General features: G+C 36.5%; 2 protein-coding genes across 2 annotated transcripts; one reads left to right on the forward strand and one right to left on the reverse strand.

Annotated features, from left to right (window-relative positions):
* The first annotated feature begins 18752 nt into the window (after nt 1–18752).
* On the forward strand, nt 18753–20747 carry LOC122093933. The gene is made up of 4 exons (XM_042664490.1): nt 18753–18938; nt 19031–19134; nt 19259–19430; nt 19526–20747. The coding sequence occupies exons 1-4, from the start codon at nt 18753–18755 to the stop codon at nt 20513–20515; spliced, it is 1452 nt and encodes a 483-aa protein (XP_042520424.1). The 3' UTR covers nt 20516–20747.
* Nucleotides 20748–24440: 3693 nt separating this feature from the next.
* LOC122093505 (homologous-pairing protein 2 homolog) lies at nt 24441–27381 on the reverse strand. Its single transcript, XM_042663851.1, has 6 exons — nt 26983–27381; nt 26845–26870; nt 25439–25706; nt 25185–25255; nt 24899–25087; nt 24441–24814 (listed from the first exon to the last, which is right to left on the reverse strand). The coding sequence occupies exons 1-6, from the start codon at nt 27008–27010 to the stop codon at nt 24716–24718; spliced, it is 681 nt and encodes a 226-aa protein (XP_042519785.1). The 5' UTR covers nt 27011–27381; the 3' UTR covers nt 24441–24715.
* Between the last annotated feature and the right edge of the window lie 312 nt (nt 27382–27693).

Raw genomic sequence — 27693 nt, forward strand, 5'->3', positions numbered from 1 at the left:
CAAAGTTGCTAATGTTCACCCAAAGGTGACATTATCAAAGAAATGTTAAAATTAAAATAAGTGAAAAACAAAATAGGGATTTCTCAACCTAGAAGATGCTGTCCATCCAAAGATGGCGGTACTTTTCGAAAGTTATAAGAAGTCTCGCAGTAATAGCAGAAACTTGAGTGGACCAGTATGTTTCAGACCCAAAGGTCAGGAATATAGTTCCGGTTGACACTCTTGAAGTAATTGATAATTGAACATTGTAATGTTTACTTTTTTTAGTTATATGCTTGTTCTTTTACATTTAAATGATATTTAGTTCATGTTTAAATAACTCACAAATTTAAGCTGCCAGGTGTAGTTGTAAGCTATTGCAATGGAATTGATGGAACCCACTAAAGTGGTAAAATCTAAGATTACTGCAATAGGTTTGCAACCCAAAGGTTTTGTCTTATTTTCAAAGACATAGAAAATCATTGGCAGGAATTAGGTAATGTTAGCCCAAAGGCGACATTATCAAAGATAAGCATAAATGCAAATGTACTTTGGGCAGACCTCAACCTAGAAGTTGCTATTCATCCAAAAGTGACAGTAATTTTTCAAGTTGAAGAGCTCTCACGATCATTGTAGTTTTTGAGTAGACCAGTGCATTCCAAACCCAAAGGTTGAGAATGTAGTTCGGTTGATACTCTGTCTATGTTTAATGGTTAGTGATGTAATATTGGTTTTGATTTTATTGATGTTACATACATTAATTAAATATTGAATGGATTATTCTTCCTTGAGTTGAACCATTAAACTGAATGTCTTTAAAAGTGGTTGAGAATATGGAGGTCTACATTTACCTCAAAGACCTAGTTTTCTATATTAGGAAAACCAAATCAATAATTTGGTATTATAATTTTAAAGCAAATATTTTTGCCCTAAAAGGTATTGGACAGTTGATCAATGGCAATAAGGTGGATGAGTGTTTCATGACTATGACCAGAGGTTATAGGTTTATTTATTGTGTTATTTTTGTATTCCGATTGGATCAATTTGGATTGGTTGGGTTGGATCAGTATTGGTTTTGATCAATCCAATACCAAGTTCTTAAATACTGTCATTATTCTTTGAAAACCTATTTATGAATATTAATTGATAAATGTTTGGTTTTCTTTGTTTTGGGGCTTATGTGAACAAGTTTATATGTATGTCACATTTAACGAATTGTGTTCTCTAATAAATGGATTAATTTATGACTGGACGAACCAAGTGGGAGAATAAAAGTATGAATCTTAAGCTGTTTTATGTGGCTCAACCAGTGGGAGAATAAATTCGGTATACTAGGTTGCTAGTGAGAGGATGTTACTAGTAGAAAGTCAGTACACTAGGTTGTTAGTGGGAGAATAAACTCAATGTACTATATTGTTTTTCATGCAAAAGAACTATTTTGAGTTTTGCATTGATTTATTATTATCATGATATTAAAGAATTATTTATGGCTGAAATATATAGTAAATTCATATTCATGTCATTTTGTACTTGGATGTTTTGTTTGAAACACCCTATGATGAATAAATATATTATAATTAAACTGGGTGTGAGCTTCCGCACATTTTATGCTGCACAGTATATTTCTAGGAAGCTATGAAAGGATTGGATGGAATCCACCAAAGTGGTACATCTTATTCTTTCATAGTTTTTTCAAGCGCAGCAAAGTTGGTGACATTTGCCCAAAGGTGATGTCACACAAGTTAAAGAAAATACATGTATGGAAAGGACTATAACTTAGAGGTTTTTAAGCCCATACGTGATAAAAATAATTGTATTTTCACAGTAAATTTGGATTTACAAGAGGACCAATGCATTCTTAGCTTAAAGGATAGGAATGTAGTTACGGTTGTGACTCTTGTGTGTTTTATCTACTAGATGTACATTTATTGTGTAGTTTATCTGATAGATGTACATATTAAATTTTATAGCCTGGTTATTTGGTGTGTATGATTCATACCTGAGATTTTGAGGGTTACTTGATCTGATTTTAGCTCTCAAGGAATCCAAATAGGTGTTGTTGCTGATCAAAGCACAGCTGAAGGGATATATGAACAATTTTGTTACCCTATCAAGTTTATAATGATTTTGGAGCAATTTTGAAATGATTTTGTCTTAAATTATGTTCTTTGAATTATTTATGTACATTTATACTTCATTTGTTTGTATTGTCTCTGATTGTGTAAGAAACACATTAAAGTATACACTTTTGTAAATATATTCATCTCTAATGTGGAAAACATGATAGGAATGAGTGAAACCCACCAAAGTGGTATATTCAGTTCAATTGTGTGTTTCCCAAGGTAAATGTGACATTTGCCCAAAGGTGATGTCATCCAAGTTTATCGACAAAGTACTCAAGAGCCATATTTTCTGACATTGGTGTTATTGAGGTTTTTGATATGCTTGGTTAGTGGGAGTTTTATGATCTCATTTAACCAAAGATATCATGGTGGCAAAAGTCAAAGTTTAAAGGCTGTGCTTGTTAAGATTTATTGGCAGTGCTTAGCTAAAGTAATTGATGATTTTTTGTCAGAATTTGTGATGTATGGTGGTATTTAGCCTAAGTCCAAAGAAGTGGTGGTTTACCACAGGCGGTTTGCCAAAGTTTGTGATTTTTGGTGGTATTTAACCTAAATCCATAAAAGTGGCAGTTAGCCATAGGCGGTATGCCAAAGTAAGATATTAATTCAAGAAAAGGGCAGTTTGCCAAGTGTTGATTAATATCAAAGTTTTCTACCTGTGAGGTTTTCAAGGTAGGTTGATCTTTAGATCAAGAAAAGACCTATAAGGAAATATATATTTCATGTGATCACAGGTATGTTATCAACTCCTTATATATATATATATGTTTCCAGGCGATTTGGATTGATAATTTTCTATTGTCTCTAACATTAGATAGTTATATGCCGTATATTGAGGTGTATTTTCTACTATTGTTCAACAGTAGAGATTATTGATTGGATCAAAATTTGTTTGAGTAGTGTTCAGTCTTGGGATTATTTGGCCAGGAATCAATAGAAAGACATCAGTATCAGTGTAGCCCAAGTGGGAGATTGTTAGGATTTTTATGTGGGCTTAACTGATACCGATTGATCCATTGGGCCCAAGCAATTATAGACCCACTCTAATTAAGAAACTCCTAGCTCTTTCCATTGTGAGAGTGGAATAGGGTTTTAGGAATTCTATTATAAATAGAATACTGACAGTCCCTGCAACCATTACTTTACTTTACTTAATGCCTTATTGGTTTTGGGAGCACGGCTTTCTCACAAGAACAAGTGCACAAAAAGAGAGGAAACCCTAGAGTAAGAGGCTGCAGAATATCTCAGTAGAAGGACTCCACTTGCATAGTTCGTTATTGTCATCTTCATGGGAGTAATGTTTAACCACATGGGACAGAGGTTCATGATCTATGTTCATGGGACACAGGTACTTCTTTATTCTCATTTATGGTTCATGTCATGGTTGTCCCATTGATTATTATATATATAGTAAATCTATATGGTTATGTATTTTAAGATGGAATACTTTATTGTTCTTGGTTTAGGAACTACACCCATGATTAATCTTTTATGATTTGTTGATGATTCTTGTATTCTAAACACTATAAGGTTATTCATATGTTTAATATGGTAAAGAATCCCCAAGCGAAGACCATTCAAGATGAACAGGCCATGAACTATAGAGAGAGAGAGAGAGAGAGAGAGAGAGAGAGAGAGGCTTCTACCCATCTGTGAATGAATTCCACCGGGAACAAAGGCAGACACATCCACAGGAACAGTGTATCTGTTGGCGGCAATGTGAACCAATTCCAAAGACTTTTTAGAATTTGATTTGATTTATTTATTTATTTTTGGGAAACAATATCATATATGTTGGAAATGTGGAAGTACCAAATCAAAACTTGGGTGTGGAATGCCTCTTTATCTTGTAGTACTTTTTCATAATGATTTTCAAATCATCTTTTGTCTGGTCAAGGACCCTTTCAGATATATTATGTCAGATATCAAGTCAAATCTTTTTCGAGCTTTAGGGAGAGCCCTTATGATGAATAAATGAATATTACCTCGTGAATATCTAGTAATCTTTTTTTTATTTTTGGTCTCAATTGAGTAGCATCGATATAAACCAATTATTCAATTATTCTTTTGATCTTTTGGATTGTTTTTCATGTGTATTCCTATATTTATAATAGAATATAAATATAGAAAATGATTTCTATATTTGATCAATTTTTATTTTCAATGGCACTGAGTCCTTGTATGTGTTGGGGTATTTTTCATTTGAATAATAGAGAAAGGTTAAGGTTATTTTGAGATTTGGAAAGTCAAATCCTTCAATGGAAAACAAAACTTGTTTATGAAAATATCGACCAAGGAAAAAAGTTTCTTCCATGATTAAACCCTAATAATAAGAGATGTTGATTCTCTCGTCTCTATGATTATATGAGTATCAAGTGGTTCTCATGTCCATTATTATTATGGAGTATTTTAATCCAGTAGTTGTGATCCAACCAAGTACTAAGATCTAAAAGGATGGTCTCACAATTTATCCATTATCACACATAAGGATAATCCATGTGAAATGTAACCATTTAACCCTCATTTGTAATAGGAAATTTTATTACTTTCAATCCATCAACTTAACAACATAATATGAGGGACATATGGGTATCCTCCACGGGGTCAATCTTCCCCTTATCCATTCGGACCGAAATCTAAAACGATATAATGGGGAGACCACGTTTTTGCTTCTCTAGTTAATATTTGATCACTTATTATTGAAGAGGCTTGGTTTCTTCCTGATGATGGTAATGCCAAAGGTGGGAGTTTCTAAGCCCTTTTTGTGTTCTTGTATCCACCTAGGATACCTAGATGTTAATCATGTACACTATTATATCTTTTATTTTTAATACAATTTTCTGACCATCAAAAAAAAAAAAAAAAAATACCCTTCGAATGAGCAATATCAGATTGTCTTAATAAAAAAAACGTACATAGACATCTCAAAATATTTAACAATACACTTATATATTTATGATAATATTTTAAAACACTTTATAAAAAATTTACAAAACTAAAGGCGAATTAGGACTTCACAGAGTTTTTTTTTTTTCCGCTAAAAGGATCATGTATTAAATTATAAAAGAAAAATAACGTACACACTAGAAATTCAGAATTACAGAAAAACAGACTCTTAACTAGCCACTTCTCCCACCTTCGGCATTGCCATCAACAGGGAAAATGGCTGGAAAGCTCCAATAATCAAGAATCAAGAATCATAAGCAAAGCAAGACGAGGCTAAGTTAGCCTATATTTCGGTCTACTAAGAGCATATTCCAGCAGAAATTGTCACACTTTGGACGGCCACTTCAACACCACACCAGTTAACTCCTCTTTTGCCGCTGTTTGAGCCAAGTAATCTGCTACCGGATTACCTTCCCCACAGCAATGAGAGATTTTCCAGATAATCTTGTTCAAGAAAACTAGAAGAATGGTCCATCTTTGCCACACAAACCAAGGAACTATTCCTCCCACCGCCATCTGCTCCACAGCAACTGAATCACACTTTACCCACAAATAAGTCTTTTACCCTTTCAATTCGCTCAATCATCGCCAAAAACTCTGCCTTAAAGCTTGTCACGTTCCCCAAATAGGATCGAAACACCAACATAACCTGAGAGTTCCTACCTCTTATTACTCCACCAGCTCCCCCTTTCTCTGGATTACCCAAGGAGCAATTATATGTTTTTAACTTCATCCATCCCTCTTGTGGTGGCATCCAGAACACCTCCAAGATCGAAGGCTTCCTACTCCTCGGAAAAGAAATATCTAAAAACTGGCAGCATTGAAGGTCCTTTACTGAGGCCACCCGCCCCTTGCAAGTAGGCGCCATAAGATGAATTTCTTGTTTGATTGAGAGAAACACATATCTACTCAACCTCATCTCCTCCTTGAATCTCCTTGCATTTCTTTCCATCCATAAGAAATATGGAATCAAGATAAACCCTGCCTTCCAGACCTCCTTGAGCCCTGTACTTTTAGATTTCTGAACCCACCATTTACTAAAATCTAAAAGAGAAATAAAGTAGACAGACAAATGCACACCAAATAATTGACAAAGAAGAGGTGCATGGACGACTCCTCTGCCTTCCGACAAAGCTCACATCTTGACACCATAGCTACCCCTTTTCCCTGCACTTTGTCATCACAAGAGAGTCGATCATGAAACAGCTTCCAGCCAAAGATAGAGTGCCGAGGTTTCAAATAAGCACCCCATACCAATTTCGCCCAACTGGTTGGCTGCCCTGACTTGCGCAAAGCCTCCCATGCTGATGCAGTTGAAAAAGACCCCAACGACGAGAGATCCTAGCTACATCGATCTTGAAACCCTCACTGGAATCTCCATACTGGCAATGTCAGTCATAAGACTCATAACACCGTTCAAGAAAATTGAGTTAACCACTGGAGCTTCCACTTCCCATCTTCTATGAAATCAGACACCCTCATGTTGCAATTTGAAAAATGAGAAAAAGGAAGAGGGGATAATTCAGCTAGAGAGATAGGACCCAACCATCTGTCCTGCCAGAACCTAACATCCTTGCCATTTCCCACTGCCCACCGTTCATGCCAGGGCACAAAATCCCAAAGTTTCTTTATCACTTTCCACACCGAGGAGCATTTATATCCCACTTTCAAGGACCCGATCTATTAACAAACCTAGCACATAGGAATCTCCCAAGAGCTGAGTACTTGCGCTTCATGTGCCATACCAACTTACTGATACAAGCACTATTCATATCTCTTAGCCTTCTGATGCCAAGGCCACCTTCAGACTTTGGCTTACACAAACTATCCCGCTTCACAGTTATTTTTTTAACTGAATCTATCTCCCCTGATCATATAAAATTTTGTATCCATCCCTCAACCAATTTAACAACCGATTCAAGCCAGCAATAAATAGAAAAGTTGTGGATTGGCATCCCCACCACCACCGACCGTACCAACTCTACATGACCAACCATGGATAGCAAATTGCCCCTCCAACCTTGCAATCGAGCTTTTATATTGTCCATCAAAGGTAAAAGCCTCTCCTTCGTGACCCTACCTTTAAAAATCTCCACTCCCAGGTATCTCGCAGGCAACGAGCATATCGGAATTCCCAGCTCCTTCGAGATATATCTCTTCCTATGACTGGCCTCCATTCCAAAGAATAACTTACTCTTCTCCAAATTAAAACGCTGCCCTGAGTAATCCTGATACTTCTGAAAGAAACCTCTCAAGTTGCGAACATATCTAAAGGAAGCATTCATAAATATAAATATATCATCAGCAAATAGTAGATGACTTGGAACAGCCACACCTCTTGGACCTGGGAGCGTCTTCAACTTTCCCTCCATCAGAAGTTGCTTTAGCCCTCTGCACAAAACCTCCTCTGCCAAGATAAATAAAATGGGAGATATTGGATCCCCTTACCGCATACCTTTCCCCACTCCAAAGAAGCCTACTGGACCTCCATTCAGTAAGACCGATATACGAGTAGATACTAGAATTTCACAAATCCAGCTTATCCAGTAATGCCATAATTAATTGTAGGAACGGTACCATGAAACTTTCTTTGGCAATACTTCTGTGGATTTTAATGTCTTTAGGTTGGGTAAGCAACCAAATTCGCATGAGAAGGAATTCAGATGCTCAAGGAAATTCCAGATTTCATTGAGATATATTTTGATATTAATTTTGATTATGAATTTCAAGAGTGTATGGAACAATTGGGTGGTTTTGATGATAGAATTATATCTGAGGTTTGGAGTCTCCAACCACCTATAGAGCCCTTAGGTCCCCTTTCCAATTCCATTCCCAAACCTTCTATATTAGAACCCCTAAGCTAGATCTTAAGGAGTTGCCATCTGGTTTGATGTATGCTTTCCTAGGGCCTGACCAGACTCTTCCAGTAATAATTTCTTCAGATTTGACTTCTAGCCAGGAAGAGGAATTACTTAAAGTGTTAAAATACAGTAAGGAATCCCTAGGTTGGACCATGATTGACATCAAAGGAATTAGCCTTTTTATTATTCAACATCATATTCACCTCATTGAGGGGTCCAAACCTTCAACGGAACTCCAGAGGAGAGCTAATCTAGTGATGAAGGAAGCCATTCAAAAAGAAATTCTAAAGTAAATGGATAATGGGATCATTTATTACATTTTCGATAGGGCAAGCAATTTTGCAATAGATCATTTGAGGCCCTGATGAAGAAATTTGGGATCACCCATAAGTTGAAGCCCTTCATTGAGTTGTCATCTTTTGTTTTGGAAGAGGTCATAGATCTCCATGAACCTCTTTACATTGATGACTAACTTTTAACCAGGTATGACCCCCTTGCATTGTCTTCGCTTTTAATTCTTTATATGCATTGAAGACATTGCATGACTTAAGTGTGGGGGAGGGAAACCAGTTTTTGTTTTTTCCACTTTGTTTTGTTTGTTTTTATTTTTGTTTTTGAGCTTGCTAAGGATGAAGTTCTACTTTGGCTTTTGGCTAATGATCATACCATTCGGTTGCTTGATATATGAAAATAAAAGTTTTGATTAAGGTACCCATTTTGAACATATAAAAACCTTGTTGAGAAGAAAGAAACAAGCCTGTGTCTTGAGATGGGATTTTTTTTTGAAAAATAAGACCCCTGTTTTATGGTATTGGACCATATATAAGTATGTGGGTTCCTTGTAATTCTAATTTAGAGTTGAGACATTCTTTTTAATTTGGCATTAGTTGACATATGCATAATTTTAAATGAAATGTAAATTATGGTATAAAGAAGAGTAAGAGTTGATTCCCTTGGAACTAGATAGGGCATTGCACCTCAGGAAGCGTGGTGTCTTGATTGAAATTCACAGAGGAGAAACTTCTAAAAGAACTCTAGCATCACTGTCTTTGTGGGCATATGCAAAAAGCGAAGCTACATAGTAACTTGGGTGTCTGGTGTTTGCTCCGCCATGTCATTCAGGCCAAAAGTAGTGGAGTATAATAGAGTTTATTAAGAGAAAAAATGAGGAAAAAATGTGCAAATGTCATTAATGTTTTGTAACATATTTGGTCAAAAACACTCCAACGCCTTAGTCCTTAGTTCCCTATTTCTTCCCAAGTGGTTTTGCCTTAAGATAATGATGTTTTGGAAGAGACGAAGTGAGTTCCAAATTAAGAAATATGCTAGTACTTGAAATTGATATGGACTAATAAAAGTTCAAGTATGGGGGTCTCTTGTAAGATGAATTATCTTTGCTTCGGATCGGTATGGCCCTTACCTTTAGCCAAGGTTGGGATTTGTTTATTTTGAATGGGTGTATATTCACTGCAAACACTCACGGGACACAACTCGTCTACTAGGGGAGACCTAGGGGTTTAAAGGCTTGTTGCACATGCTAAGTGATTTCTACGAAAGTGAGTTAGGTTTTTTGTTATTTACATTTTAGTCTTTTTCTTTTTGTTTTGCTCGAGGACTAGCAAAGTCTAAGTGTGGGGGAATTCTGATGAACACATTTATTTTTGAAATCTAAGTAGTAAAGCATGCAATTTTACATATTTAGAATGGAGCTACCTTGGGTTTTACTCTCTTTTTGCAAGTTTACTACTTAGAGTAGTTGGTGAGCTATGGTGTGAAAAATTCCGTTGTTTACATTTTCTGTTTTTTCCTCACTTAAAGCACTAAGGGCATGGAGGGGATTTTCACATCAAATCAGAAGATTGTCAAAATATTCAAAGCAAGGTAAATCCTGGGAGGGGTTTTTTACGCAAGAAGAAAAAAAAAATGAAGAAATAAATCTTGTCCAAATCTTCTCTCTCCTTCACATCATCACCAGAAGATTATCCAAATCACACAAAGCAAGAAGGAAAATAGTCCAAGGAAAAAAAAAATTGGCAAACAAGGATTGTGCGCAAGATTTGAAGAGAGGGAGAAAAAGAAGAGAAAAAAAAAAAAAAGGAAAGAAAATAAGCAAAAAAATTATAGGAAATTTCTCCAAGTTTATTTCTCTCTTTTTTCAACTCCACCTTAGCACTTTTGGTCTCAAAAGATCTCACCTACCAATTGTGGGTTTCCCATTTTTAGGAAAGAGAAATTTATTACCCTACCTCCCCATTCCCTATAAATACAACTTATGTAAAAGGAGGGGAGATTATTCATTCTTCTTCTAGTTTTTTTTAGTTGCTCTCTCTTTCTCTTGCTCTCTCTTTAGTTTTAGTTCTTCTTTATCTTTTCTTTAATCACTTTTGTAATAGATTTTTATTTCAATTAATGCAAACACTCTTTTATTTTATTCAACCTTTTATGTTTATAATTTATGCAATTGAGTTGTAATTTTTAAATTATAGTTCTAGCCTTAGATCTAGGTGACAAGATCACAAGCCGTGGAGCATCTCTTTTTCAAGTTTAGTTTTTTTTTTTTCAAGATTTGTTTTCTCCAGGCTTAGAAATTTCAGATTTGGTTCATTCCAGATCTGGTTTTTAGGGTTGGCAGTATCTCAAATCACCCAAGCTTTCAAGTTCAAGCATTGATTCAGATAGGTAGGCTTCTTCAATAGTCTTCTCTCCCCCCTCTCATTCCCTCTTCTGCCTATCTTTCTTTCTTAATACATGATTTTAATTTCAGTTGTTACATTATTGCTTTCCCTTTCCCCCCAAGGTTCATGGCTAGTGTATGTGTTGGCTTGGCCCCTCCTAGCCATAGAACCATCATTTTATTGTTTTTATTTTAATCACCTCACTTTCCCTAAAGTCAAGTAAAGTAACCCTTGTAAGAGTGACTTTCTAGTCAAGTAAGAAAGTTCATATTATGATGCATCCCTCAAGCTAAGTAGAGAAACCTACTTGTGAGCCTCTCTTTAGCTTTATCCCCTTTCTTTTACTTTATTTTTATTTCAACATTTTTTTTCCTTCATTGCTTTTTAATTACGTGGGTTGTTTATTTTTAGTTATTTATTTATTTAATTTTAATTGCGTGACTTGTGTTTGTAAATTCTTAGATGACGAATGGTTAGGACGTTATTTTAGATACATATGTTTAGGATGATAGTTAGAATTAGATCACAACCATTAATCAGTTCCCTTTCGCATTATTAAAAAAAGCCAAAAATAAAATGGCTGCTCTTCCTATGTTTGACCTGTAGCTACACTGATCCGTACACTTGTGGTTACATTTTAAATCCTAACAACTGACTTATGCATTAAATTAGCTAGCTCAAAAGCCAATCCAATATATTGTTGAAATTATCTTCCCTTTCTGGAACGCACCTTGCTCATCTGACACCAGCATTGGAAGAAGAGGAGCTAACTGATCAACGATCACCTTAGACAAAACCTTACAAAAAAAATTTGCCATACAAATTGGATGAAATCTTTCCAAAGAAATTGTCCCTTCGACCTTAGGTATCTGGGTAATAAAAGAGTTATTAATACCCTTTGGAAGCTTCCCTTTGACAAAGAAAGACTTTACTGCTCTACAAAAATCTTCTTCCACTACCTCCCAACACTTTCTTAAAAATGCACGGTATCCATCTAGACCTGGAGCACTGTCCAGATCCAAAGACCAAACTGCGGCTTTAATCTCTTCCATAGAAGGCACCCCTTCTAGAACTAAATGATCCTCACTATTCACCTCTTCTGGAAGGACCTCAAGCAGCTCCCTGCAAGCAACATTTGGAGTTGACCTGTGAAAATTTTCATAAAAAGAGGTTACATACTCTGCCAACTGCCCTGTATCTAAGATTATAGACCCATCCTACTTCTTCAGAGCCCGAATTTGATTTTGAACCCTACGCACCTTCACCGAAAGATGAAAAAATTTAGAATTCTGATCACCAAAATTTTCCCACTTCAACCTTGCTTTTTCTACCCAAAGCTTCTCATGCAACTCCACTGCTTTCACCTCCCTCGTTTTTGCACTAGCCTCCTTTGAGAAAAGGTCATCCGACATGCCCTGCCGGTCAATCACCCCTTGCACTTCTTCCAACTTGATCTGTGCTACTCTCAAAGCTTCATCTGCCTTTAGAAAATTTTCCCTAGCCCATCCTTTGATAATCTATTTCAGCTTTCTCAATTTCATAGATAACTGAAATATAGGACATCGTATAACCTCCTCCTCCCAAGTCGTCTTAACTACCTCTAGGAAAGAGGGATTATCCATCCAAAACGGATGAAAATGGAATGGGACATTCACAGGCCTAGGCGTTGCCTCATTACTAATCAGCAAGGGAGCATGGTCTGAACCTGACCGAAGAAGCACCTTCTGAGCACAATCTCCAAAATAATTTAGCCACCTCTCATTATTGAAATTTCTATCTAAGATTGCTGCTACATGACCATGTGCCTTTTATTTGTCCAAGTGAATGTCTTACCTTGAGAAAGAGTCTGTAGCAACTCATAAGCATCCACCATGGCCTGGAAATCAGCTGCAGCACCAATATTAAACCTCCTTGGGCCCCTTTTCTCATGTGCAAAAAGAGTGGAATTAAAGTCTCCTATAACTGACCATGGCAAAGATAGCGAGGCTGCCATCCCCAGGTCTACCCACAAACTCCTACGATCTGCCCGAAAACAGCTTGCATGAATGAAAGAAATCGCCAAATTCTGACCTTTCCAGTCCACAGTTAACGAAATCAATTGTTCCGAAACTTGAGACACAGTGGGGCCTAGCAAGCGATATCTTACAAACCACCCAAATGTTTGGAAGCTTATCAGTACAGGTATTATGAATCAAGTTAGTAGAGTAACCCAACCAGTGAAACAAAGTGCATGGGAAAGAGGACATTGCTACCATAGGCTCCACGATACACACCACATCAGGAACAATCTCATACAAATATAATTTCAATGCTCTAACTACCACTGCCTTCCTAATTCCTCGGATATTCCGAAAGAAAATCCGCATAATTAACTTTGTGAAGAGCGTACCTTGTCAGAACAAATTGTCTGACCTACTGGTTCCTTGAACTGTGTTGAGACTGATAGAAAATATACTTGTAATACATCACATGGAGATCAGATAAGCATGCAACAACGAATACATAATCAGGTTTTAGGCATACCTGAATCCATGGATGAAGAATTACAACTCCTCAATGTCTTCTCGTATGCTCCTCGTACAACACGATCAATGTTGGTTTGGTCTACCCTCTTTCCCTTTTGCTTTTGGTCGTTAGCCTCACTTAATGGGTCAGTGATAACTATATATAGGGGTGAGGGTAGGGACCAACCCTGCAATAAAATTAGGGTTTCCTCCCCATTAAGGAAACAATACCTTAGGTCCACACATAGTAATAAATATTTCATACCATTAAGGTGTGCTAATAGAATCCAATATCTCCATAGAGATCACTTACCAATAATATTAGATTCTTTCTGCTTACTCCATCTTTAGTCAACACCACTAAATCGGTTTTGGAAACAAATCTTTGACTATGCTAGCCCACCTAATAGGAAATCTTACAATCTCCCACTTGGGCAGCATATGTCACAAGTTTTAGATTTTAAAAATTTATTTAAAACGACTCTCCGATTTAGATAAACTGAATGTGGCCACAAACAAAATAGTGTCAAATGGAGTGCACCTTAAACCAAATGCCTTGCTCCGAATGAGAATTACAAACATCCAACCGTATTGATCATCACATCTAAAACGATATGAGACCACACACGTCAAAGTGCTCATAACATCACCGACTTGGGCTGAACAGTATGAAAGTGTGGTATGGAAATAACATGCAATAGTGATCATCATGTCTATTTCCAAATTGGTCATGGCTCAAAAACCAAATGAACCCTATGAGACAGATACCGAAGGTCTCATTAACTACAAGCGTCTCCCAAATGCTTAAGCTTCAATCAAAGAAGCTCATTGGGACTGGGTCCGGATGTCCCACAACACTAGCACTAGACCTCAATCAAACGAGGCTTTACTAGCGACTGGATGTATGTGTATTGACTGGAACCTCAGATACCGAATGAGGTAAATACACCACATATAACCTCAACTTTTTGTAGGAGACAAATAAATAAGTGTATACATATAAACAAATGGCCATAATAAAAATGCATATATATTCTTGAGAAGAATAATAATGCATCATATGTATAAACTAAAACTGAAAGTCAAATACGAACATATTGAGCAAAACTCCTACTAATAAAATACTTCAAAAGAATTAACAAGTCCCATATTAGTGATATGCTCTTAAAAGACTTTTGGAGTCAAGCCCTTAGTAAGATGATCTGCAATCATGTTTTCTATAGCAATCTGTTCCATTGTAATCTGTGACTCTTGAACTTTCTCTTTGACAAAAATTACTTAATGTCAATGTATTTAGAGTCTGAAATGCCTTTACGGTTATAAGAGAAATGAACCGCAACGGAGTTGTCACAGAACATCCTCAATGGTTTAGATATAGAGTCAACAATTTGTAGTAATGTAGTTCTACAGAAATTTATGATTCATGAGTTTACTCCCACTGATCTTTAGATAGACCTATTCGATTCCTCCCATTTTCATAAAGAACCTTAACTTGAACATAATTAATAACCACTGGCTTATGAGGCTCATCAATTCAAGATTAAAATTTATTATCATAATAGCCAGAGAAATATTAAATGATTAGTTCTATTACTTAAAATTAGAACCATTCAAACCCTTTTTAACAGAAAATAGCTGAGAAGTCAAAGTTGACAAATATAATCATACATATTTACCAAAATATACAATATGCAAGAACAAAAGGCATATTAAACTTTCCAACAATATAATTAAATCTAACTAATTGGGCTATTAATCAGATTTATCCCAGTATTGTTTTCAATAACTATAGGAAAACAGAAACTGGGGAAAGATCCAACGTCATCGGGGTCACACCTGTGGTGGCAAGATCACCCAACACGTAGTGAAATCTTTCACATGCAAGGCGAGACGCTCGAAACAACACCACTCTGAAGATTCCGTCACCTGTGGTGGCAAGACAAGAACCTCCAAAGCTATGAAGCCCAAAATGTCACCCTCACACTATCAAGCTAAACCGACCAAATGAAGACTCACCTGTGGTGGCAAGAGCACATCATTCGCCATATGGTCTCCTTGACTGCAACCCATCCTGAATAGTCAATAGTAATCTCACAATCTCAGTAACTAGCCCACTAAGTGGAAGCGTAATCACTGAAATTATAAAAAACCTATAGACTTGGATTGCTACCAAATGCCCGTGGGTTTAGATTTTTGGGTGCAAACAACAAGATGAGCTATTTCAATATTGAATTAATAAAATATTCAACATAAGCCCACAAAAGCAACCCATTATAAACCCTAATAGTCAATATGGTAACACCATAATTTAACAGTTATCAAAGTGAGAACATTCTTAGTATGACAGTTTTGTACTTCCAGCCATTACCATAAATAAATAAAAATCTAAATATGGTATTTTCTATAATGACAACATGCTAAATATGAAAGTTTATAATATTTATTCATGATAACAAAAAACACATGAAATATGTTACTTTATCCATAATTCATTAGATATACAAAGTTGTATACAAATATGAACTTTCAACCCAAATGACTTTAATATCCAACATAAATATTAGCCCATAAACTTTAAATTCAATCATAATAAAGTCCCATAATTTCTTCAAGTCAAAAGAAAATTAGCTAATATGGCACATGAACCAAATAACTTATAGGTTAAAAACAACAATAAGTCTTTAATAAATAAAGGTAATGTTGGCTTAAATCCATAGTAAGTATAAACAACTTCACAGGCTTTATACCAATAAGCCACTAAAACTTCAATGAGTTCATTTAAATCATTCAAATATAATATATCTTTTTTATCTCGATGAATTTTCAATCAAATTGAACTTCATCACAAGTACAAATATGACATATAAATTTGAAGAAATATTACTTAAACAATGCATTTGTGATATTTTGAATCATAAATGGGTGTCAAAACTCATAATTATGTGTCTCGTGATGAAACCTGATGTCACGGATGATAAATATAACATCGAATAAAATATCAAAATACCCCAGATTGACTTAAAATTCATGAAACAACAAGTGTAGTATACATAATAAAACATGTATAATACATCTATCACCCTCAATAGGATAATAATTTATTCTCCTACTAATATAAGAGAGCAAGACTAGATGACCTAATAAAAGTACCATTTATAAGAGTCAATATCAGTTCATATTAGAACTAGATCTAATTGTTGGCTTGAATAAACAAGGCCAAAATAGTCAACAGTGTAAACAGATTTCAGAAGTCATTTCAATAAATCAAAATTAAATGATTTCTAATTCCATTTGCATAAACTATTTATGGTTTATACAATTATTAGACTCAAAAACTGGATTTCATTAAAACTATGCTGAAAATAGTTAATAAACCATCAACATGTAGAAGCAACATAGAATGATCTTGTGTCATAACATCTCAAATGTGAGTATAGGTATCATCATTAATATTAATCTTTAAGATGCCAACTCTAGCCACAAGAATCTTCATAAAAAATCAATTTAAATAGACCACACTAATAACAAAGTTTAAGTTGGTGAGATTCATGTGCATTCACTGTAATGACTATATCACTCAAGAGTAATAGCTGAAACTGTATCCTTATCCTTTAAGACAGGAATACACTGGTCCTCTAATTTTCTTGTATTAACTGTGAAAAGAACAATAACTTTTGAGATCCGCTTACCTTTGGGATTAGGATCCTTAGGTTACTGTCATTTTCTTTAACTTTGGTGACATCATCTTTAGACAAATGTCACCTACTATGCTGCCCTAGGGAAAACCATGAAAGAACAAGATACGTCACTGTGGTGGAATCCACATCACCTTTTCATGGTTCCCTAGAAATACATTTTACAGCTAAACATGTGCGAAAACTTACACCCAATTTAACTCCAATATATTTATTCATCATAGAGTATTCCAAATATGACATGCAAACATAAAATGCCATTAATTTTCTCCCTATGTCATTTATAAATGACCTTTTTTAATATCATAGTAATGATAAACCAATGCAAAAAAAAATGCATAAACAGAAATACAATTCTGAAGCCACTATAGAATAAAGACAAAACACTATAGCTGTTCCAAAACAGTTATGGAACACAAAATATAGGTCTCATTTTTTCTTGTTTTAAATTCAACCCAGTATATTGAACATACATCCATTGGTCGAACCATAAACAACATTTCAGAATATATAATTACATCATCCCACTGGTTTGATCAGTTAAGTAATTATCCACAACATCCCAAGTACATAATAAAATGACATCATGAAAATCAATGGTATTTTATTATTCAGAAGGCCTTGGGACTCTCAAAATAATTGTTTTAAATATGAAAAACTTCATTGGGCATTATTTGAAGACTGGCCATTCCCAAAAAGACTCATTTATTTTAGTGCATTTCCATCAAAATTACATTTATCATAAATAGACTATAGACTAGATGTAACAGACTATATAGTATTGAAGAACCCGGCAAAATAACAGGTTGGTTCAAGAAAATCACAAAACAACAAGTTTATGCCATATAAATAAATCAATATATAGACAATATTAGATTTATATATCAACTGCAGTAGGAAAAAATTTTATCCTACAAAATATAATGGGATTATTGAATTTGTAATCTCAGGTGTGACAGTATTCTGTCCTCTCAAGTGGCACAATAAGTACCCATCATAAGAGTCAATAATCATTTCATTTTGAATCGGATCAAAATTGGTTCGAATCAAGACAATACCTTAGTGATGACTGTTTAAAGACTTTAGTATGAACCATAAATTGATATATATATATATATATATTAATAGATCAAGCCCATGGGCCTAAGCCCATAACAGTTTAAATGAAACAATAAACCTTTTTTTTTTTTTTTTTTATAAAATAAATAACAAAAGACAAAAGACAAAAGTAAGAAACAAGTCAAAAAAGGTTCTGTTTCAGTAAACTACCGCCGTAAATGGCAGCCGATCCCGGTAGCCAATGACATCAAGAGTCTCGGCAATGGAACCAATTACCGTTGATCTGAACAATTTCCAAAACGCTGATCAGACTCAATTATAAACACAACTTAAGAATCATTGCTAACATAAGACGGAGTGGCATCATAGACTTCCGCATAAGGCAAAGAAGTTGGAAACCCTCTTTGATCTTACCGCTGTCCATATCAGATTATCAGCCAAGGGCACGAGAGTGTATACCCAGCAAGGATTGAGTTACAAGTGACTAGGTCTCGATCGGAACATTGGTGGAATTGGTGGTGTGCCATAGTTTTTTCAGATTCAGCCTCGGTCCTTTTTTTTTTTTTTTTTATTATTATTTATGAGAAGGTTATGAATATTTCAATCATGGAACCTTCTTTTCTTTCTCTCTCTCTCTTTTCAACAGCCCTGCCTGGATATAATGGTGTGACCACGTAAAACATGGTAAGCAGAAATGGTAAAAAAAAAAAATGCTCCATATTCTTCCCTCATGGGCCCATCTAGAAGTTGCCAAAAAATGGCCCAGCCAGACTCAACCGTCAAGTATCAAGAGCCTCTAGGGAAAAGAGATCAACCACGTTTCCGTTTCTCTGATGCCTCCTATTCCCCTCTAGACTTAATCCACAAGTAAACTCTCAAATTATACAGCTGGCCACCACCAGAAGTCGACATGGGTAGGAAGCTGGACGCTCTGCTAGGAGGAGGCTTCAAGACAACCAAGTTCAAGGCTTTGGTTAATCTTGCCATCTCTCGTCTTGCTGTTCTCAAGAACCAGCGCCAAGTCCGCTCTTCTCAGGCTCGCTCTGACGTTGTTCAACTACTTAACCTTGGCCATTATGAACGTGCTCTCCTTCGCGTAAGTTTTCTTGACTATATATATATACTTAATAGATTCCTCCCCATTTGTTAATGGATTTCTCTTCACTTTTGATATGTTTCATGTTACAGGTAGAGCTTGTAATCAAAGAGCAGAACATGTTGGATGCTTTTGTTATAATTGAAAGCTACTGTCATCTTTTGATCGAAAGGGCATTCCTCATTGCAAATGACAAGTTAGTTTCTCTAATTCTTTCTCTTATTTTTATATTTTCTCGAGTTCTTTGAACGTTAGTTCTATCAAAGTCCCTAACAAGGGATATCAGAGCGACGCCTTACTGATATTTTGATTCAATACAGAGAATGCCCAGATGAGCTGAAGGAGTCAATCTCGACCATAATTTTTGCGGCTTCAAGATGTGGGGAGTTCCCAGAAGTGCAAGAGATTCGTAACATTTTCACATCGCGATATGGAAAGGAATTCGCTTCTCGAGCTGTTGAGTTACGTAACAATTGTGGAGTGAATCCCAGGGTATGGTTTTACAGATTCGGATTGAATTCCTTTTTTCGTTCATTTTCTCTTTCGTATTGAATGAAATCTCTAATCTTTGTTTATGGTCTCTGCAGATCATTCAGAAATTCTCAACTAGACAACCCAGTTTGGAGAACAGAATGAAGTTGCTAAAAGAAATTGCTTCTGAGAATGGAATCACTCTTAAGCTTCAAGAAGAGGAGGTGAAGGTGGAAGTGAACCAGAAGCAGAACGAAGTACATGATTTGACAGAGGGAATAGAGAGATCAGAGGAGAAATATTTCTCTGAATCCATGAAGCCAGGGAAACAATACACAGATGTTGTTTCTGCAGCTCAAGCAGCTTTTGAATCTGCAGCTTATGCAGCAGCAGCAGCAAGGGCTGCAGTGGAACTCTCAAGAGAAAAATCACAGGACATAAACGATCCAAGTAGTCTACTTGAGAAGATCCACCCCACTGAATCCTCTCCTTCAGAATCTTCTGATTCCGAAGGTGATGAACCACCGGCGAAAAGCCACAGGGAAATTCAAATCAAAGAATCTGAAGAGAGGAAGAACAAAGCAGAGCTGGCAAGATCAGTGTCTGCTTCTAGTTCTGGTTCTTCAATTGAAGGCACTTTTGTGGAGAACAAGAAGACTTCAAATCAGAAACCAGGGGAGTCTGCTTATGATCCAAGCGATGATGAGATAAAGAGGGAAGAGGAGAGAGTTTTTGATGAGAGTGATGATGAGGCAAAGCTTGAAGAGGGTATAATTTTATGGTCTCAGGATAGCCAATTGGGGTTCAATGAGAAGTCAAGCTTTGCCGGAAATGAATTCCGGCGAACGCAATTGTCGACGGCCACTGTAACAAATAAAGATCACTCAGATTTGGATGCCAGTAGAATTAAGCAGAGCCCTTTGAGATCTCAAGATTATCTGCATAGGAAACTTTACACCAATAAGGTAGTGATGGGATCAGGGAATGAAGATGATGATCCCGTTCCCATGGAAAGCAAAAAAAGCTTGTATTTTGAGGATCAGGTATCTGCACCTCGAATGAAGATAGGAATGAAGCCTGTTTCTGTGAGGACTAGGAGAGCATAAGAGTCTGTGGGGGAAGCATTTCAGAGTAAAAGGAAGAGTTTGTTGATAGAAGAAGCTTTAAGAAATTCAATTATGTCTTATTTATGAGTGTATAATATATAGTTGAGTTGGGTTTTCCATATCATTTATGACCATGTACAGAGCTATATAGGCCTACCATGTGTGTGTCAATTTTGTATAATTCAGCTGAAAAACAAAAGATTGAAGAGGAAATATTTTCAAGTTTTGAAGATGATTGATATTGTATGATTCTTAGGGGGTTGTTTGGTTGTAGGTGGGTACCAAATTTAAATAAAGGCAAAAGGATAAGTTACTGTTAAAAGGAGCTACATTATTTAATGTGATAAAGGTAGAGTGGGAATCACTCTACTGTCCTCATATGGCCATATGCTAAGTTGGCCACAGCCATAGTATTGGAGAAAGATCACCTAACAGTCCAGTGAAGGGCCTTAACAAATTAAATATTTTGACAATGGAAGATCTAGTGGAATATTCTCTAGTGTGACATGGCAATTACAGATGTGAACACGTCTTCATGATGATTGTCAAAAAATCCCTGAACTGCCTACTGTTTTAGGTATCAATATCGGATCGGCTGTGACCAATAATGATATGGGTAGACATTAGACTGAATTTAGGGTCAAAAGCCACCTATTCTCACACACACCCACTCAAATATGAAAGGGTTCGATCCCATGACCTCCTTTCTCTGGGAGCCGACTCTTTAAATCGAAGCTGCCACCATTAGGCTAAGTCAGTGTTCATATAAGCAGACAGTAGACTGATACAATATAGATATGGTTTTTTGATACTAAATCAGATTGATATGACATAATACATCATGTATCTGCCACGTGGCAAGAAAGATTCCAGTATTTCACATGCATGGTTAACACCTACAACTACTGCCGCACTACTCTAGTACTGCTACTACCAGCCTACTGCTTAGGGGTAAAACAGGGTCGAGTTAGTCCAGGTTTCTTAAATCCTTAATGCAACCCTAGGTCCTCAAAATTCAACCCAAGCCAAACCCAACTCTATCGAGTTTATGTTTAGGCCCAACCCTATCGGGTTCATACCAACCCAACCCGGCCCTAATTGACCCTGCAGGGCCAGGTTGGGCTGAGTTGGGTTGACCTAGGCTTCTACAATGGTTGAATTAACTTTGATAGGAACTCTAAATTCTAATACAAAAATTTAGGGTTGAATTTCGTGCTGGGTTTGGTTGGGTTAAAGCCTCAACCTGAGCCCGACCCAACCTTGACCCCCCGACCCTCAGGGTCAAAAAACTTGGCCCAAACCCTATTCGGGCTCAGGGAGGGTCAAGGCAAGTTCGGGCTGTCAGGGGCAAACTTTCACCCCTACTACTGCTACTACAATACTCATACATGCATATGAAATAATAAAAGACTAGTTAATGCTACCTCGTAACGTAGCGCCTGCACCAGCATAGGGGCCAATGAGAGTGCATGCAGGGGCATCAACATAGATGTGAATTTTTATTTCATGGGGGATAGAGTGATACTTTTGCATGCTCCTATGTCTGTGTCTAAGAGTAGCAACCATGCGACCAGGTAATGTTCTTTGTTTCCAATAACTAATATCACCCTCACATACACGGGGAAGTATTTCCTGCGTGTGCAAGAGGGCCAATGGGAACGCACGAGGAATCATCCACATAAGCGTCATTTTTCATATTCCTTAGTCCTCATTGGCTCTACCTCACCCTCCCCATTCCTGCCCGTGGATCTCCATCCCAATTTTCATTTTGTGTATGTGTGTGTATGTGTGCAAGACTCACATTGGGCCAAACCATTGTTAGCAAAAATGCGTTTAAAACTCCGTTTTAAACACATTCTCATTTTTTACCGTTTAAAACACGGTTTTTAGTACGCTTCCCAAAGATGCTTGAAAAAACTGCAAATGGCGAGCATTCCCATTCTAAACACGTTCCCCTTTTTTAAAACTTAACTTGTTGAACATAATGTCTACTTAATTGATCATATCTCTCTCTCCCAAACTCCGATCGACCTGATTCTTTGGCCAACTTAAAACTAACTCAATGGCCTATATTTCTCATGATATCACCTTCAACTCAATATCATTGTATGGACCCTAAAATTGATATACAAACTGATGCATTCGTTGAAAAATGTTTCTAAAGTGATAACTCCCAACTCAAACTGAACATACATTACTCCAACAGTGCGTTGACTATGTTGACAACAATGAACAACATCATAGCCAAGCCACATTGCTCAATAAAACTTGGGCATGTGTGGTGTATGAATTTAGAATTGGTATTGGATGATATTCAATTATATATCATAAAACTTAAAATGAGACATGAGATATATATGCATTAGTGTTAGATACTGTAGTTGTTTTGAACATTAGATGCAAATATTCATGTAATAATTCCTTAATTTATACAAGTATATTATCGTTTTTTTGGTCCCGTTTATTTGAAATCTACATGTTTAAAGCCCGTACCATCCGTTTTCCCTTTTTTTCCATTCTCTCTTTTTTTTTTTTTTTTTGCCTTTTATTTGACCGTATCATTTGGAAAATTTTACTATTTAAAACCCGTACCATCCGTTTCTATTTTTTTCCATTCTCGTTTTTGCTAACTATGGACCAGTCAAGTGACTCACAAAGGGCCATTGGGTTGCACTTATAATTAACTACTTACCATTACATCAAGAAAGGCAGGAGTAAGAGGGTTTGAACCTTCTACCAAAAAAAAAAAAAGGATTTGAACCTTCGGTTTTCCCTGGACTTACACCAGAGCCCAATTGACTAACAGCCTGGCGCTGAGCTGGAAGCTCATCTCCACAAGGTCATGATAGGGGCCTCTGCTTGGTTTTCTGTGATTCATTTTATCTTCAGGTGGATAAGGAAATTATTTGTTTTAATTTAACTGCTGTTTGGATTGCTTTTTGGTGCTCGTAGCTCGTAATCCTACCCATGAAGAGAAAATGAGTTAGAAGTAGATACGTTGGCACCCCCAAGACGTTTGCAGTTTTTCTATATAGTTCGGTTTTTGCCCTCATGATTTGGTCATCAACACGCAAAAGTGATCTTCCTAATTCCTAACTTAAAATCACCAAGAGGCAGCAGAAGCAGTGCCAACAGCAACCACCACAGCTACAAGGTTTGTGGCAATTGTAACTTTCTAGCGAAGTAAGGTAATGAGACTCAATAAACGATCTTGAGGGACTTGCAGAGGGGGCAGCTTTAAATGCATAGTAAGCTCACCCACTCTAATCGTAGTGTGTACCATTACCTCACAGGTGCCGGTGGCTAGAGCAACCGTGAGGGATCGTGTGATCTGGTGAGGGATGAGGGAGACAATTGTATAACCACTAAATTAGACATTATACGTAGAGAATGCAAACAAATTACTAAAAAGTATCAAGCAAAATATATGCAAATAATTGATCTCTTCATAACTCAAATAGAATTATACACAATCAATATGTATGGATTATATGCATTTGGATCTGTATACCTTAAAGTCCCCAAAAGCCAATTTTTGGGGCAATGCTGATTCTATCCCCTCGTGTCTGCAGATTCTAACACCCACAATGAACCCATGTAGCATAAACTTAAAGTCACAGAATTCGGAGCAAAGGTCCACAGATTAAATTTGAAGAGAGTGTCTCCATTGTCCAGAGTTGATTTCTGAGTTCAATAACTCAGTGCTACAGAGGGAAAAAACTCCAGAGAGAACTGTCTCTTGAGTTTGCAATGCAGACAATGACCATTAAAGTTGGAAATAAAGAAAAAAATTGATGAGAAAATAAGGATGAAGTACAGAACAGCAAGTGTAGTCCTTCCTAAAATTTGCTTTTCTAGGATAGTCAAAGGTCAAAAGTACCGTAAATTTTTAGCTGTGGGCTGTGGCTGATACAGGGACTGATGATACTCTGTAATTCTTACACTTGATAAAAGAAATACATGGGGCATATGGCTGCTATACTTCTTCCATTCCCCATGGAGCTACATATTGTTTGTTATATTGTAGGATTAACTTCATACATTTTTGGCATGTAAACCTTTCTGAACAAGTTGATTACAAAAACTAGCTTTCAGGATAACAAACTGACACTCTCTCTAAAGCATGTTTAATCCACAAGGTGTGGAAGCAAGCAAGCCTTTAGATACACATCATTGAGTATATGATAGGAAAAAAATAAATCATTGGCCCCTACTGCGCTTCTTACCATTTGGCATCAAATCACTAAATGATTGCAAGCTCACCCCAGCATCTTCATCATATTCTAAGCCAAGTTCCTCCTGTAACATATTTAACATCCATTATAACAAATTTCATTGTGAAATGAAGTATAGATTCATAACAAACATGACTTTGGAAACTACCTTGAATTCTTTAAGATCCTTAGGTGAGTTCTCAGTTATAGCATCCCATAGGTCTTTGAACATTCTTTTCCTCTTTCTCCACTGATTGATTTTCTCAAAATATGCCTTCTCAATCACCTTGCGGTCTTCTGGTCTCACCAAAGTAACACCTTCACGCAATTTTTTCAGTTTTTTCTCCATCTCCTCAACCTGAAATGGAAAAGAGAACTCCAGATCTTCTCTATTTTTGCTTGCATCAAACCATCACAATTATATGTAATGAGTTCAGAAACACCTGACTGCTTACCTCATTTGTCAGTTTAGCTTTTTTAGCATGTATCTCTTCCAGCGTTAAATTCAACTGCAAGGCTTTAATTTCTGCAAGGAGTGGATGGTCACAAAGTCGTAAGATTGTCATCATATATTTTTCTTCACATGTTGAGGTTCTAAGTTTTAGTAAATACAGCAGAGTTGTGAAGCACACAAATAATAAATATTTTGTTCAAATATAAAATCCCAATCACTTCTGTGGAATGGCAATAGATGTAAGAAATAGAGTACCTCCCTCAACCTCACTAATTGCTTTCCTTTGATCTTCCAGTTCTTGTTGTAGTTTGGCATTTTCTTTCTTCATCCGATCAAGCTCCTCACCATTGGGGATGTCAAATTGATCTTGCCGAGCAAGGTATACCTTCTGCTTACCATAGTCTTTGAATGAAATTTTTTTTCTCTCACATAAAGAATCCAATGCTTTTTGAATAGCAGTTTTTTTGAGGTTATACTTTTGCAGAGCATCAGCAGCATTTTGAGAGTTTAATGGTCTATTTTGCTGGCCAAGAATAAAAATAAATGTAAATTAAATAAATCCAAATAACTGAAATGTGGAAAGCAATCTATAATTCTTGAAGATATAATAAGCTCGGATATTTTAAAATGGGCAGAAAATACATTGTAACTTTATGACATGAGCTCTCTTTTGTATAGGAACAAGGGAGTAGGATGAAATAACTGAAAGGTTCACAAAAAACATATAGACTTAAGATCGGAACAATCTCATTTATGATGAATCCATGAATAGATTTTCTAAGTTAAAGAGTAAAGTATGAGTTAAATGTGTGCTATGACAACATGATAAACTATATCAAACGGGCCTGGCACCAAGCAATCAATGTTAAATTTTTTAATCGTACATAGTCCTCAGCACACTTTGGCCTTTGCCCGTTTTCAGACCTTCCTCTTAGTAAATAATCTTCATCATCCACCCCACAACACCACAATAATAATAATAATAAATAAATAAATAAAAACTCCTTAAGTTCCTCTTTGATGATTAGAAAAACCATTCCCTTTGCCTGAAGAGAGGAAGAGTTTAAGGCAGTAAATCTATATAAAGCTTTCGGCAATGAAATTTCACCTTCTCATTAGGCAAAAGAATAAAGATTGGAAAGAAGCATCCGGATTTTAATGAGTTCAAATTCAGCTATGTCTCCCCAAAGATTAGAATAGGACTTTAACTTTTGTTAGTCACACCAAGTAAGCACGTCTCAAATTCTTCTCCATGCATCGGATGGCAACCCCATATGTCACAGCATTAGGTAGAGCATTAAAACCGTCGATTTTATTTTTCTTGTAAAGACAATATCTTGTTTAGAAGATTGAAGTAATATTGTCGAACCCTTTTTTTTTTTTCCCCGATCGCATCTAGGAAAGGCTACAATGTGAATCTGATTGAAAAATATACTTTCTAAGTAAGAACTGACCGACTCTTTCTTACTTTCTTCATATATGCAAGGTAACCTGAAGGAATCTAAGGATTCTAGAAATAAGAAATCTGCAACTTCAGAGGAAGCTCAAAAGTGGATAAATGATCGATTACAGAAACATTGGAAATAGATTAATGGAAGATCATTCAAATTACGAGGCATAATAGCAAGCTATGAGTTCATGTGGTTCTGAAGAATGCTTACCTCATTGACGAAATTAAGCACAATACCTAAAATTTTACAAGGAAACAAAGCATCTGTAAGACAATCTTCATGGACGGATCAATTCAGAAACATTCTCAAATTTGAGCGAGAGAAAAACGAGATGAAGCTAGGTTTTACCTTCAACGTTGTCCGCTTTCGGAGCCATTAATCAATCGAAGCGCAAAAGAATTGATGTAACCTGTGCTCGTCTCGCACAAAAATGAGCGTATTCCCTTCGTTTTCTATTTGGTAACCACCAGCGGGAGAGTTTTGAGAGCTCGATTTCGAAAGGCGGGAAGGACGGACGGACGGACCTATAGGAGTAAATTTGTAAATATGCTTTTGTATTGGCGCCGTGGCCGGCTCAACAGAGGACACGGAATCGGGGATCTGATCCGAGGTGGACCGATCAGATGGGTCTTAAAAACCGTAGAATCGACTTTTCTACCCTTGGAGCTGAAACTCAGCGATTCTAAGGTTTCTTGGTCTGAATCGGCCTCTCGGAATAAGAAGCAATCACAAAGGATTTTGATTTGTATCGATTGATTCACCAATTGACAAGTTATATCTAGTTGCTTTTGGGGAATGTTCTTCTGTTTACACCCTATTTAGATTAGTCTGGCCAACAAGAAAAACAAGTATATACTAAAGGATTGACTAATAAATAAGGACCTTGTGTTAAGGAGTTTGACTGATCAAGCTGATCAAATATAGTCAAGTTGATTGATACACAGAATAGCCATAGGTGGAGTTCGTATTGATAAGAGTTGATTCCAAGAGATTTAGAAATGTGCAGTTTGAGTGGTTTGAGCAATTATATGTACCCTCACAAGTGGGCTACTGTTGTTA

The sequence above is a fragment of the Macadamia integrifolia genome, chromosome 11 (genome assembly GCF_013358625.1).
Source record: "Macadamia integrifolia cultivar HAES 741 chromosome 11, SCU_Mint_v3, whole genome shotgun sequence".
Taxonomy (NCBI): domain Eukaryota; kingdom Viridiplantae; phylum Streptophyta; class Magnoliopsida; order Proteales; family Proteaceae; genus Macadamia; species Macadamia integrifolia.

Bases quoted from the DNA above. Each gene is read 5' to 3' on its own strand.
- LOC122093933 (XM_042664490.1), top strand. From the start codon at position 18,753: ATGGGTAGGAAGCTGGACGCTCTGCTAGGAGGAGGCTTCAAGACAACC. The intron at 18,939-19,030 runs GTAAGTTTTCTT...TTCATGTTACAG, and splicing joins ATGAACGTGCTCTCCTTCGC to GTAGAGCTTGTAATCAAAGA. The intron at 19,431-19,525 runs GTATGGTTTTAC...TGGTCTCTGCAG, and splicing joins ATTGTGGAGTGAATCCCAGG to ATCATTCAGAAATTCTCAAC.
- LOC122093505 (XM_042663851.1), bottom strand. From the start codon at position 27,010: ATGGCTCCGAAAGCGGACAACGTTGAAG. The intron at 25,256-25,438 runs GTACTCTATTTC...CACTCCTTGCAG, and splicing joins AATTAGTGAGGTTGAGGGAG to AAATTAAAGCCTTGCAGTTG. The intron at 25,088-25,184 runs GTAAGCAGTCAG...TTTCCATTTCAG, and splicing joins AAGCTAAACTGACAAATGAG to GTTGAGGAGATGGAGAAAAA.